We start from the raw sequence: 15,506 nt of genomic DNA, 5'->3' as shown, positions 1-15,506 counted from the left end.
CCTATGGAAGGATTTACTAGCCTTCGAGGAGATAAAATGAAGAAGATTTGCTAGATTGATTTGTGGAGTTAGAGGTTGCTTTTGAGGAGAGGTTAAGTAGTATAGGTCCACATTTACTGGAGTTTAAAAGAATGAGGGATGCCCTCATTGATACATATAAGATTCCAATAGAACTGGACAGGGAGAGGGTGTTTTCCTAACTGAAAAGCCTAGAACTTGGAACATAGTCTAAGAATAAGACTGATTTAAAACTGAGGTGAGGAGGAATTTCTTCACTCAGAGGGTTGTGAAGAGGAATTCTCTGTCCTAGAGGGTTATGGATGCTAAGTTGTTGATATATTCAAGGCTGAGAGTGATAGATTTTTGGATTTTGAATTTTAAAGGGAATCAAGGACTCTGGAGATGGGGCAGGAGAAGTGGAGGTGAGATCAAAAATCAGCCATGATCTTATTGAATGTTGGAACAGACTTGAGGGGTCATATGGTTCACACGTGTTTTTATTTCTTATGTTCGCATTTGAAAGTCAGCATGATGTAAAGCTTTACAACAAATTGCAAACTTCATTTTTTCATGTTTGTTTTGGGAGGTATTGAACACACATGCTTCTGTTATTCCTCTGTCAAGTTGCTTGTCAGCTTTGTTATAAACACTAAAACCAAAACAGAATTACCTGGAAAAACTCAGCAGGTTTGGCAGCGTCAGCGGAGAAGAAAAGAGTTGACGTTTCATCAAAAACGTCAGCTCTTTTCTTCTCCGCCGATGCTGCCAGACCTGCTGAGTTTTTCCAGGTAATTCTGTTTTTGTTTTGGATTTCCAGCATCCGCAGTTTTTTGTTTTTTGTTTTTATCTCTGTTGTTATAAACACTCATTGTTTTGCATACCTTTTAAGATTACTTCTTCAGAAAAGATGAGAAAGAAAACTTTCCTCCTGAGCAAATAAAAAAATGACAGGAGGGTGGCAAAACAAGATTTTATTGCAACATGCCCCTTTGGTTTCAATGCTTTTTTGTCATGGTTATAACATTGTTCGTTCATTGCCTGAGGATCTCTTACAGTAACACAGTTAACCTTAAATGATTTTTCCTGATTTCGTTTTTCCTTTTTGAGGTTCTCAAAACTTAATGGGTGATTTTTTTTTAACATTTCATTAGAGCGAATTCAATCATACCTCGGATATCTTGATCTGTTAGAGACCAGCTCACAAAGGTTCACTAATGCATAAATTGTTTCCCAAGTTATATTTTAACCTTTTACTTTGTTTCCTTTTCCGAGTTTGATACATAAAGAATGCTAGGGCAACTCTTCACATCCTGCCTATTTTGTTAAGCTATGTGATAAGATAATTTCTTGCATCCAATTCAAAAGTGGTCATTGACCTCTTGTTATAGCTAAAACCTAAACAACTATTCTTCCCTTCCCCCATATTTAAATCCTTCTGATTTTGAGAGAAATTTCATTTGTGTAATGTTGTTTCATTGAGATTGGACAATAGACAGTTGGTTAAAATACAACCCAATAAGACCATAGGACATAGGACCATTCGGCCCATCGAGTCTGCTCCGCCATTCAATCATGGCTGATAAGTTTTTCAACCCCATTCTCCCGCCTTTTCCCGTTACCTTTGATCCCCATACCAATCAACCAATTATCTATCTCAGTCTTAAATACACTCAATGACCTGGCCTCCACAGCCTTGTGTGCAATGAATTCCATAGAGGCTAAAAAATGGCTCGGAGTACAGGTCTACCCTCTAATTGGTGGTCAGGTGATAAACTGCAGAGATGAAGATACAGCAACCAACACTCATTATACAAACTATTAAAATGGATTACAAAAATAACGTCACTTTTGTGTTATACTTTGTATGTGCATATGTATAAATTGTAAGAACTTGCACTGCTCTTACAGCTGTCTGTGAGGGGAGTTCGTGCTTTAGGGGCCAGAAGAGAACTAAAGGCATGGTCAAAGAATCCGCTTTTTTCCTTTGGAAGAGTGTTTTTGAGGGAAAATGCCGAGAGCGAGCGTGGAATAAATGAAGCATCAGTCTTGTTGATGAAGCAGAGGACAAATTTCTGGAGTCTGAGAAGAGTGGAAAATATTGATCAATAACGAAGGGCGAGACGGTGACAGGATTTGAAAGGAAGGAAGAACTGGAAGTCAATGCGCGGAAACTTGGAACTTGACAATGATAGGAAGTGCAGGAATATTTAAACACACACGTGGTCGTTTTGCCGCCAGTTTTACGAACGTATTGATAATTGCTTTATGTCACTGGCACGTTTATTATATTTTGTCGTAAAACCTGTTACATTCTCAAAGTGGGGTCAAGTATGATCAGCATTAATTGTTGATTTGGTACATTTGGGTTGCTATTCACATGTTATTTTCCTATGTTTTGTTACTTTAACACGCCGAGAGGAGCAGTGTTTTTGACTCTTGCTGGTCTCTCGGAATACAGGATGCGCTCGGCGCTCCGGATGAATGGGAAACCCAGAACTTGCACTGGAAGCCACACAATAGCAGCCGGGGCAGGTTTTCACGCAGCCCCACACTGCAGGAGCGACACACGGTCTAAATGTGAGCTGCTCACTGAGCACCTCCACCTCTTCCAGAGGCAAAGGCTTCACTTTTACCCTTCTTTGCACCTGTCGCCCACGGAGCAACGTGAGGAGTCGCATTTAAGGAGAAATTCGGAGAGAGAGAGAGAGAAGAAACCGACCACCGAATCCTGACTGTAAAGCCAAAGCCCCCTCCCCCTTCCTTTTTGGTTTCCTGTTTGCCCAGAGTTTGCGGCAATTCCCGCAGCCCTGCTCCTCGGGCATTCACCCAAACACACAGCCCACAAAGAGCAGGGCAAACTCCACGTGAAGCGAACACGCCGGGAAACGACTGAACCTTGAGCTGACCAATGCCTGCCTTGTGGCATCAGTTTGGCGCTGGAGCGAGTTTGGTTGTTGTGAACGGCGCTTAACTCCGGGGGAAGGGCTGCACAAGTTCTTCAATAATGGAGGAGGCTGCTGGGCGCCCTTGGAGTAGGCGCTTTGCTTGTCCCGCTTGTTTGGTGGTTTTCTGTAATTTGGAGGAAATGCATTTTCATTCCAAGCTCTTTCACCAGCTTCATCTAACTGCCAGCCAGGAAGAAACCGTCCCAAAGCACCTAGGAGAACAGCTTCCAATCTTTGTGGTGAGTTTTCCTAATCTCATTCAGTGTGTTTGCATTTTCAGTTTAGACATTGTTTCCCAGCCGGGGCTGGGAAGATGTTTTCAGCATGAGTGTTCTGTCTCTGTAAATCGTTATATTCTTTATATATAAAATAAACAACCCATTCCGGTCTGGTGACCAGGTACTCCTGGTTTAACAGTGCAACAGGCTAACACACTCCAATTGTCATGTGATGCAGAACAGTACCAACATTTTAACAAGTGTAGTTGGCAGTTTGTGACGCTAAAGCCCTGCACGATCTGGTTTAACACTCAACGGATGGCTCAGACAAAGCTGACAACAACCCTTTTCTCTTGAAGATGATATGTGGCAACTTATTAGGAAACTTTCAGGGCTTTGATCAAGTTCGAAACCAACCAAATAACCAATTAGGGGTGCCAGCCTCCAGAATTGCCCTCGAGTCTCCAAGAATTGAAGAGTTATTTCACTGCTGCAAACAGCCCAGAGGAAAATTCATAAACCGTATTCGACTAGTTTTCAGTTCAGTTTCAATTGTTAGTTACAAAATATTAGATAGGAGAGATGACTTATTGGGTGCGCAGTTGAACAGGTGATGAAACCTCCAGGAATATATTCCAGAGTTGGTAACCCAACTGCCTATATGCCATGCTACTGGTTGTTTGCCATAATCCTTGAGCATATAACTATCTAGTGGCTCACTGTGGACAGTTCATTTTATGTACTAGTCGGGGTATTGCACATAGGTGGTTGGAAACACAACTCTGAGATTTTTGTTTTCAAGATGGCTTTAACCTAATCTGTTTAATGCCACATCTTGACCACTTCTCAAAAGGAAATATTCTAACTAGTCAATTAGAAACTAATTGCTGTTGTTCATGGATCAGAGCAACTGGAGTAGGCCATTTAGCTTGGCCTAAATAGCCAAGTGGTTATGGTACTGGGCTTGTAACCCCAAGCTCAAGAGTTCAAATCTCACAATGGCAAACTATGAAACAATGTAACTTCATCTGAAACAGATGGAAATGTGGGCTTGGCCTAAATAGCCAAGTGGTTATGGTACTGGGTTTGTAACCCGCAGATCAAGAGTTCAAATCTCACAATGGCAAACTATGAAACAATGTAACTTCATCTGAAACAGATGGAAACAGGTTTACTCAAAAAGAGTATCAAGAGTTCAAATCTCACAATGGCAAACTATGAAACAATGTAACTTCATCTGAAACAGATGGAAACAGGTTTACTCAAAAGAGTATCAAGAGTTCAAATCTCACAATGGCAAACTATGAAACAATGTAACTTCATCTGAAACAGATGGAAACAGGTTTACTCAAAAAGAGTATCAAGAGTTCAAATCTCACAATGGCAAACTATGAAACAATATAACTTCATCTGAAACAGATGGAAACGGGTTTGTACTCGAAAGAGTTACAAGGTTGGAAACTGTTACAGGTGACCAAGCAACATTAAGGAGTAGGCCATTTAGCCCCTTTAACCTGTCTTCCCCATTAAGTGAGATCATGGTTGATATGTATTTTAACTCTATCCACTTGCCTTGGCTTCATATCTTTGTATACCCTTATCTAGCAAAATCTCAGATTTGAAATTATTAATTCATTTAGCATGCATTTTTTGTGGGCAAGCGCACCATACTTTCTCTGCCCTTTGAAGAAATCCTTCCTAACTTTTCTCTTGAACGGCCTGGTTCTGATTTTGGAACTTGACTCATCCACCAGTGAAAAAAAATTCTCTCTCTATCCTTTTAATCCCTTTCAAAATCCTAAAAACCTCAAGCAAAGCATACCTTAACTCTCTGCATTCCAGGGATTACAATCCTAGTTTATGTAAACTCCTCATGGAGTAACCTTCCCTTCCTTGGTTCTCACCCGTATCTAGTGGCACATGAGGCAGATGAAGCATGTACTGATGTTTCTTTCCATGACTAGTTTTTCCTGGAACAGGGCACCAGCCTGTCACCAAAGGTAAAGTTTGAGGGGTGCCACGCCATATCAAGCATGACTGACCAGGAGACTCTCCCGCTCTTGGCGCTTGCCAGAGGTGTATTGGAAGGATTTACAGATTGACAAATCAACTTGGTTGGCTTCGTTATGAACGCACCTCCCTTGGCCATCAAGTCCTAGGGTGGGACTCAAACCTGGAGCCCCTTGCTTAGAGGTAGGGATGCTTCCTACCCTGCCACAATACCTCCATAATTTAACCCTTAGAGGCCTGGTAATATTCTAATGAATCTGTGCTGCTCGTCTTCCAAAGCCAGTATATCCTTTCTAAGGTATAGTGCCCAGAACTGTACACAGTATTCCAGATGTGGTAGACTCAGACATCTACAGCACAGAAGGAGGCCATTTGGCCCATCGTGTCCGTGCCAGTCAACAAAGATCTGACTACACTAATCCCATTTTCCAGCATCTGGACTATAGCCTGGAGACTATGGCAACGCAAGTGAATATCTAAATACTTCCTAAATGTTCTGAGAGTTTCTGACTCAACCACGCTTTCAGGCAGTGAGTTCCAGATTCTCACCACTCTCTGTGTGAAATCTTTTCTCCTCAACTCCCCTCTTAGCGTTCTATCTCTTACCTTAAATCTATGCCTCCTGGTTATTGACTCCTCTACTAATGGAGAAAATGCCTCCCTATCCACCCTATCTATGCACCTCAATTTTATACACCTCTATCAGGTCCACACTCAACCTTTGTTGCTCCAAGGAAAACAACCCCCGCCTATCCAATCTTTCCTCTACACCCTCTCCAGTCTAACCAGGGCTTTTATTTTGCTGTAACAAGACGTCCTCCCCTTTATAATCCAGTCCTCCCTTTACAAAGAACAACATCTCATTAGCTTTTTTTGATCATTTTTATGTCCCTGACTAATACATTGCTGTGATCGGTGTATATGGACCCATACAATTATTTGGACCTCCATTGCTCTCAGCTTTTCATCTTCTATGTAATACTTGGAAATTTGTAGCAACTTGAAAATTCTCTGTACTGTGGAGGACTAGGTATCAGTTCAGCAGAAATGGCTAGGAAATAATCATCTTTTGTGCAATGTAATGAAGCATATTTCTGTAGTACTGCAATAAATAAATAAATGTGTGAAAACAGTGTATAATGTGGAATGTATTATTTTGTTCAAAATGAGCTATGCCATTTTAAGGTCACAGAATCTAATTGTTGGAAAATAAACATACTGAGATCGCTTCTAGGAACAGGAGTAGGCTATTTCTAAGTGTATTTAATTATTATTTGGACATACCTTGGGCTTCTATATAAAAGGCTGTGCACGTTTGAGTGGTTCAAATTAGGTAAATTTTATAGAAATGTGAACAGATGCAATGAAAATTTTGTAAAGTGCAGATTTTTGTTCAGTAACTTACATCTTGAACAACATTGATCAACATGAATTTACATAGGGTGCTTCCTAGAGGAATACCTTGAAGTGTTTTAGAAGAGGGAATCGAGAATACCAACCAAGCAATGGGAAAAAATAAAGTTGGGGGACTGAAGCAATGTCCTAAATAATGAAAAATTAAGCCAGGTTTAGAGATAACAATTAATATTTATAACCAAGTTGTGAAAGGTGGTGAATAATCACACAACTAACTGGAGGAGAACCTCTACAAATATCCCAATCCTCAATGATGGGGGAGCCCAGAATATCAAGGCTGAAGCATTTACAACCATTTTCAGCCAGGCGTACTGAGTGGATGGTGCATCTCTGCCTCTGCCTCCTCTGGAAGTCCTCAGCATCACAGATGCTAGTGTTCAGCCAATTTGATTCACTCCATGTGAAAGGGCTGAGTGCACTGGATACTGCAAACACTAACAGCTGTAGTAGCATTCCAGCAATAGACTTGTGCTCCAGAACTCAATGTGCCCCTAGCCACGTTGTTCCAGTACAGCTACAACACTGGCATTACCTGGCAATGCGGAAAATTGCTCCGGTATGTCCTGTCCACAAAATTCAGGAGAAATCCAACCCAGTCAATTACCGCCCCACTATCTACTCTCGATCATCAGCAAAGTGTAGATTGACAGTGTTATCAAGCGGCACTTACTTAGTAATAACCTGATCACTGATGCTCAGTTTGGATTCTGCCAGAGACATTCAGCACCGGACCTCTTTACAGCCTTGGTCCAAACATTTAATAAAGAGCTGAACTCGATAGATGAGGGAAGAGTGACTGCCCTTGACATCAAGGCAGTATTTGACCAAGTGTGGCATCAAGGAACCCTAGCAAAACTGGGGTCAATGGGAATTGGTGGTGGAGGTGGTTGGAGTCATACCTAGTAGAAAGAAATAAGGTTGTGGTTAATGAAGATCAATCATCTTAGTCCCAGGACGTGGCTGCAGGAGTTTCACAGGGTAGGTTCCGAGACCCAATCTTCAGCTGCTTCATCAATGACCTTCTTTCCATCAGAGTGCCAGAAGTGGGGATGTTCACTGATGATTGCACAATGTTCTGCACCATTTATGACTCCTCAAACACTGAAGCAGACCGTGTCCAAATGCAGCAAGACCTGGACAATATTCAGGCTTGGGCTGATAAGTGGCCCACAACATTCGCATCACGCAAGTGCCATCTTCAACAAGAGAGAATCTAACCATCTCCCCTTGACATTCAATGGCATTACCATCACTGAATCCCTCACTAACATCATCCTGGGGTTACCATTGACCAGAAACTGAACTGGACTAGCCATATAAATACTGTGGCTACAAGAACAGGTCAGAGGCTGGGAATTCTGCAGTGAGTAACTCACTTCCCTTCTCCCTAAAACTTGTCTAGCATCGACAAGGTTCAGGTCAGGAGTGTGATGGAATACTTTCCACTTACCTTGATGGGTACAGCTCCAAAAACACTCCCGAAGCTCGGCATCATCCAGGACAAATCAGCCTGCTTCATTGGCACCCCATCCACCCCTTCGGCATTCATTCCCTCCACTACTGACGCATAGTGGCAGCAGTGTGTACCATCTGCAAGATGCACTGCAGCAACTCGCCCAAAACTCCATCAACAGCAACTTCCAGCCTTTACCACCTAAAGGACAAGGGCAGCAGATGCATGTGAACATGACTACCTCCAAGTTCACCTCCAAGTCGCTCACCATCCTGGCTTGGAAATATATCACTGTTCCTTCACTGTCACTGGGTCAAAATCCTGGAAATCCCTTCCTAACAACACTGTGGGTGTGCCTACACCACACAGATTGCAGCAGTTCAAGAAGGCAGCTCACCACCACCTTCTCCAGGGCAATTAGGGATGGGCAATAAATGCTGGCCTGGCGAGCACTGCCCTCATCCCGTGAATGATTAAATTTTTAAAAATGCAGTAGAGTAAACTTTCCATAAGAATTTTGCACTCAAAAAATTCTTTATGTACATAATTACCTTATGTTCTCATAGTTGTAACTTTGATTGTGATAACGAAGTCAATCTAAATTTGTATAAGAACATAAGAAATAGGAGTATGCCATGTGGCTGCACAAGCCTGTTCCATGATCCAATAAGATCATAGCTGATCTTCTGCCTTAACTCCACTTTCCTGCCTTTTCCCAGAAACCTTGATTTGTTCCCTTACAGACAAAAAAAGGTCATCGACATTGAAAGATTAATGCTTATTTCCCACTCAAAGCCTCATGTCAACTATATTTTCAAAATGATTTTGCATTCAATAAGAACGTTTGTATAACTGTTCCTGCTGTTTGAGTTAGAAATTGAAGTTGTCAGAATTAATTAAACAGATATTGGTATAATTGTTTGGTAATGTTAAACCTCCGTGAGCAATCTATGTTTCTGTTTGATTGTATTGTCATATCTCATCAGAGATAGGAGGAATGACAATACTTTTCCAGATATAATAGACATTTTATATAATCAAAAATGAAGAGGAACTGCCTGTACCTCATTATTACTCATGAAAATGGATCATATGTATAAAAGTTATATTTTTATACTGCTGGTTTGTGCATGTTCTTCCTCATTTGTCACTCAGTCTCAGCTTTGAACAACCCCCACCACCCACATTGATAAGTCTCTCTTATTGTCCAGTTAATGTATCTTAATCTTCACTGCAGAGAACATTTACTGCAGCTGGTGCAAATTTTCCATTTCCCATTCAAGATATTGCTAACGCTGCTCTGAGAGTTCAGCTTGTGACAACTTCTGCCAGCTTTATTCTCTGGACGTTGATCATAACAATGAGTTGAAACTGCTCAAATTTATCAATGTAGCCATCAGATACAAGTTTGGATTGGAATTAAATCCGTGTTGTAAAGATAAAAGCATGCACCTGTGTTGTCAATGTTCATTTAATTGATGTTAGTACTTTTCTGCTAACTACAGTCTGATTTTTTTTGGGATCAGGAGTAAAATTTGAGATTGTTTTACTGACATATGCTCAAATACAAATGTGTGTAGTCATTTGCAAACAATTTGTAGAGGATTTTTGCTGTTGAGCAGCATCTCATTAATGTTATGCTTTGCAATTGCACACATCTCTCAAAACTGGGATTGTTATAAAATGGATACTATGTACACAGGTAAGTTAATACAGTTTCCTTTTATTAATGAGATACATCATCTGGCTTGTAAATTAATAGTCATTAATGGTGAGTCCTAGATGTCACCATTATCTGTGGAATAAACATGGCATCCAATTACATTACATGTAATATTCTTTTTATATATCTGTAATGCTTCTGTAATATATTTAAAATAAACTTAAATGGCACATGAAATTCTCAGCATGGTATAGTATTTTTGTTTTGAATTGTGCAATGTGGATTTCTGTATTGTATACCTAAGAATGTCTACTTATTTTTAGAGTGGTGGTAATGTTTAATAGACAGATAATACAGTATGCACCATGCTAGCAATTCCGACTTTATCTTTGTGTGATGTCTCATTCTGTTTAATTTGTTTCTTATGGATAGATTAAATTCTTGAGAGTTCGGTATTTAGCATCACTGTCCCACTTAAGTGCAGCTATGGCAAGGGAATTTGCAACACTTGGTAGGTGTTGAGAGCTAACGTACAGCTGGTTGTTTTCAAAGTGCTGGTGGTTCATGGGAATGAGATTCTGGCCAGCTATCTAATGCAAATAGAATAAATTTCATATCCAACTTCCAGAAGTCAGATAGCATGCATTACATGCTGTTCTGGCCCAATACCTTGTACAACTACATCAGTTAAGAATTCTGTATGTGGTGTGTCGGCATGAGACTAAAATTATATTTCAAATTGAATTCAGCCAGGTCTGTTAGAAATATGGAGGCTGCTTTAATATTTTGTGAAGAGAATCGTTTTGGAGGATTTTGTCTATTAACTTGGAAATTATACAATCCCAGAGTTGGTCAATAATGAGAAAAATGAGTCCAGTTCCCCAGTGCGGATTTCGTTCTAGCAACTCCTGTTGTTGGTATGTGTGTTTTACCATCAAGGGAGGGCAGGATCATGCTTAGCTACAATGCCTCCAAAGGTCAAAAAGCTTACTGATACTCATATTCAAGAATAATCACTTGAATGAGGTACAGATGAGCTGGCATTTCCATACTTTCAGAGCCAATTACTTGATTTCCACTGAAAGTGGATGGGATCATTAAATACAAATCCCAAAGTCCTGGTAAACATCTAGAAATAATGAGTATTAAAAACAGAATTTGATTTTGTTAAATAACTGTGAACCAATGAGGCTAACTGTATATAGCGATACTCATGGAATGTAGACTCCTAAGCACTGCTAAAGATCTTAAATCATATATAATAAAAATGGAATTTGACTTACTCAATTGCTGTACAACAGCAATCATGATCATTTTGTTCACTTTCCACAAATGCAAATGACAGTAAATAGACAGTTCAATGGATGATTGTAGTACGGTAACCTGGAATGCAGAAATCTTCCAAAAAATTCCCTCCAGCAGATGTTAAATGCCTGTACATCTTAAAAGTTGATGATTTTTGGATTAAGCTAGTGGACCCTGTTGCTTGCAATTGTTGTTTATCGGTTTTGCTGTGCAGTAGCTCTTATGCTTAATTTCCCAGCCTTATTGAATTTGAATGCAACATTACTTAGTGTCGAATACCTTCCTTTCTTTCTGGACAGGATTTCTTTGTCTTTTGAATGATGAGTGGAATATCATAACCCCATGGAAAAACACCATGCTGTTTGTATCCATTACAGATAATGGACTTGTAAAGCTCTAGGGCATAGGAGATGTAAATGAGGTGGCATTCGGTACCATGGGTGTTCATCTATTAGTATCTTTGTTCTATTTGTATCTTAAGTATTTGAGAAGTTTTGTTGGATTTGATGTGACATTGAGCTGTCATTTACACAGCCAGGATTCCTGGTATTATGCATTACAGTTACATTTCCACAGCAATTCAATTTTGATGGCATTAATAGTTTAATACAGGATTTAAACTAGAATATCAACCTGAGACAAAAGTTGACTCAGGAACATCTGCTGTCTAATTTGAAAGACCTGCTGTCATAAAGATCAAAGTCTGAATTGTCTTGTGCTTTTCAGGAAGTTTTAATACCATCAAACCACATGATTAAAGGGGGTGTACTAGGGTGAACATTTCCTACAGAATTGGAGCAGTGATATACAAGGCATTCTCAAGAAAGCAAATGGAAATTTTTGTTCCTGAATACACCTCTGGGTGGTAGTATTGTAATGATTGGAACTTTGAGTTTGGAAGTGCTCCCTGAAATCACCCTATTAACCTGTAAAGTGCTTGATTACCATATTTGCAACATTCAGGTTATACTTTTTTGTCTTCGGTTAATTACTGTCCTTAAGTGGGCATATTGCTCATGATTATTTTGGCATCATTTCTGCTGCCTAGTAGGTTAACAGGTTTGATGGTTCTCGATCCTTCTTCAGTACAAATGGAAAAGGGAAAGAATGATAAGTTCTCCTACTACCTCCATTTTAAAACATGTTTATGTTGCAGGAGTACAGCTAACTGGAGGCTTACAGTTCTTTTTTTAATTGGCTGTTTTCCACAGTATAAATGGCTTCATACTTAAGGTATTGTATGTAGACAGTTGGAAACAAACCTACAAATGTAGAGTCAAATTAAGGAAGCCTGATTGAGGAAAGTAAGTGTAGGAAGCAGTCTCTGGTGCTTCCTCTAATAAAACAATTTTGTAGTAGAATCCAGCATAACCTGCAACCAATTGTGAAAATTGAAAAAATACAATGGAAAAGGATGCACGAAGACCACTGTCACTGGTCAGAATCATCAAAGGTTAGTTTTTCAAAGTGGAGCCAGTATAGCTCAAATATCCTTTATCCATACATCCCAAAACCAAACTTTTTTTTTGAATGGCTATGCAGTTAATTTTTATGTTAATGAAGCAATATGACATTATATCACAGGTGTAATAACTGTTAACAGGTAAGAAGTAGGGTGTGTCAGAGTTGGCAAATCGAGAAATAACATGATATTTGTAGAATTTAGCTAGTCTAGGCTTAGGTTATTTAATATAATTAGGCCTAGGCTTACCCATGTATTCAGCGGATCCGAAAACTGAAAATATCTAAAAGCCAAAAACACAATGAGCCCGAAGGGTTTTGGATAAAGGATACTTGACCTGTCATACCAAATATCAATCATTAAGTAACCACATTAAATGGGTTTGCAATCACTCCTAACCTGAATTCTCTTTCCAAGTATTTCCCCAAGTGCTGGCATAGTGTCTTTTGAAAAATAAAAATAATTTGCTAGATAAAATATGTGGAAAGTTATGAGGATTTCAGGGGGAGCACCAAGTCCTTTTCACCAATTGCCCCTTGCTTGCTGGCTTACATTGCGTCCTGGTCTGACAACAGCTTGATTTTAAAATTTCTCACCCATGTGTCCAAATCCCTCCATAGTCTTGCCTTCCCACTGTAACCTCTTCTAGCCCTACAACCCTCAGATCTCTGTGCTCTTCCAATTCTGGCTTCTTGCTCATCCCTGATATCCTTTATTAGCACATTCTTTAGCTAATATCACCACCGTCAACACCCATTTATGACATCTTTGGCAATCTCTCCTTTGCCGCCACCTATCACTGGCCCTCTATCCAGCTCTACCTGTCCCACCCCCCTCAATCAGCTTATATTTCACCTCATTTCTATATTTCCTCAGTAATGATGAGTCATACAGACTCGAAACGTTACATGTATTCCTCTCCGCAGATGCTGTCAGACCTGCTGAGTTTTTCCAACTATTTTTATTTTTGTTTGAGATTTCCAGTATTCACAGTATTTTGCTTTTATCCTGATATACTTTGTTCCACTATTGTTGATTGTGCCTTCAGCTGTTGAGGCACTAAGCACTGAAATTTCCTCCCTAAATCTGTCCTCCTCTCCATGAGTCCTTCTTAAAATCACCCCCTAAAACCTACTTCTGACCAATCTTTTGGCCATCTGTCCTAATATCTCTATATGGCTCAGTATCAAATTTCATCTGATAGCATCTCTGTAGAATGGCTTGAACATTGTATTATGGTCAAGTTGTTGCAAGAATGCAAGATGTTTTTGTTACAAGTGTAGATTGGGCAGAATGTGTGCCACTGAGGCATCCTCGTGGGCACCGACTATGCAAATGACTCTGTGCGGACAATTGACAGGCGGTTCTGACCGGTACAACAAGCCTTCCTGAATTTTGGGGCCAATGTTTTCAATGCTTAAAATTTTTTTAATTATTTGCGGTGACATGATTGAGAGGAAATAAATCTTTGGGTGTGAGTTTTTAATAAGGCATGGAACTTTAAATATAGATCCTATTAGTGAGTTAACATGGCATTATGCCAGAATGTGAGCTTGAAATACCCATTTATAGTTTGAATATTCATTTGAAACCAATATGCTTTCTGGTACTCCTCCAGCATATCCTTATTGGGTCTTGATTTTATTTTAGTTAATTCTGACAATTTGCGAGTGTTGGTGGGCATTTTGGGAATGTTCAAGGTCCTGACTTTGTTGCGGATGATTTTGTACATGCCATCTGCTGGCCAACAACTCTCACATGCATTGTGTCAGCAGACAATTTGACCTTGAGGATATTAAAATTAACTCCAAACTCGTCTTCAATACACATCTGTCGTTGTATATTTTCAAGAACGATTATTGTGGTACCACTTGTGTAAAGGAATCCTGACTCTGACTTTATGAGTGCCAAGCTTAGCAGATACTGTAACAAAAACAGAAAATGCTGGAAAAACCCAGTTGATCTCTCAACATCTGTGGAGAGAAAAAAAACCAGAGTTAACGTTTCGAGTCCATATGACTCTTCTTCAGAGCTAAAGAGAAGTAAAAATGTAAGCACCTTGTCAAATACCAGGATGGAAATGGAAAGCAATGAAGGTGAACAGGGCAAATGAGACAAAAAGAAATCCTGTTGGAGGGAAGAGCAGTACTTCAAGGTAGGCATTCCTGGAAGAGAGGTGGCACTGCGGCCAATTGTGAATGCACCAACTAAGTTCAGCTCATTCAGCACAGATCAGGAATCAAACTTGTGAGCTTAATATTTTGCACAGCTTATCACAGCACCGTGCACTTTGCTTACCAAATGAGCCATCAGGGCGTCCTGGACTATGTCTCAAATCCAATAAAAAAATGTATGCACAAAAGGAATGCACTCTACTGATGTGGTATTAAACAATATGGAACAAGGAGGTCCTGGATTCGATCCCCTGGATGGTGCTTAGCTGGCTGAAATTCTACAATTGGCCTCGGTACTCCTGGTCCATTTTTAGCCAAATCATGGTAACTTGATCTATGTTCCTGCTCTTTGAACTTCTCCAATTTTGGCAGTTATTCTGTTTATACTTGTGATCATTGACTAGCAAAACCCAATGTGTCACACAAATCAGTTGGTATTTGATTATTTTCATTCCTGATAAGGATGTTGTCTTTTGAAAGGAATGCAGTGTCATTTTCCAAAACCTATTTTTCTCTTCAATGCATTGAATTAGTTAGATTTTGGAAATTTCTAATAAAATAAGTAAAGCTGGCAGTTTTCACGTTTACAAGTACTAAATCCAAATAAAAATTTGCCATTCCCCTTGAATTTCGTTCAATCTGCAGTTGGAATTTTGTAAAATGGATAACTTCACTGTTGCTTCTCACATGCCACATTCATCAGCAAATGAGCAACAATGTATGACAGTCATGAATGTTGGCTAATGATTTGTAACTTGTTTAAGACTAACTTTTCTTGAATTATGATTGCAAATCTGAATTTTTCTTAAATGTTTCCCAAGAATTTAAGATGGAAAAGCAATATGAAAACCAGATATCAC

At 39.7% G+C, this 15,506-nt stretch overlaps 1 protein-coding gene across 5 annotated transcripts in view; it reads left to right on the top strand.

Moving 5' to 3' along the window:
* Window positions 1–2,595: 2,595 nt before the first annotated feature.
* The window catches only part of LOC121276097 (tensin-3-like), a 488,964-nt gene continuing 476,053 nt past the window's right edge, over window positions 2,596–15,506 (top strand). The window contains exon 1 of one of the 5 annotated variants that reach the window (XM_041184035.1): window positions 2,596–3,184. In XM_041184035.1, the coding sequence (XP_041039969.1) occupies window positions 3,005–3,184 (180 nt within the window). In that variant the 5' untranslated portion in view covers window positions 2,596–3,004. The remainder of the gene's footprint in view (window positions 3,185–15,506) is intronic. The other 4 variants (XM_041184034.1, XM_041184037.1, XM_041184038.1 and 1 more) reach the window with 4 other exon arrangements.

This window comes from Carcharodon carcharias, chromosome 3 (genome assembly GCF_017639515.1).
Source record: "Carcharodon carcharias isolate sCarCar2 chromosome 3, sCarCar2.pri, whole genome shotgun sequence".
NCBI lineage: Eukaryota > Metazoa > Chordata > Chondrichthyes > Lamniformes > Lamnidae > Carcharodon > Carcharodon carcharias.
This window is presented reverse-complemented; position numbering and strand designations above follow the sequence as displayed.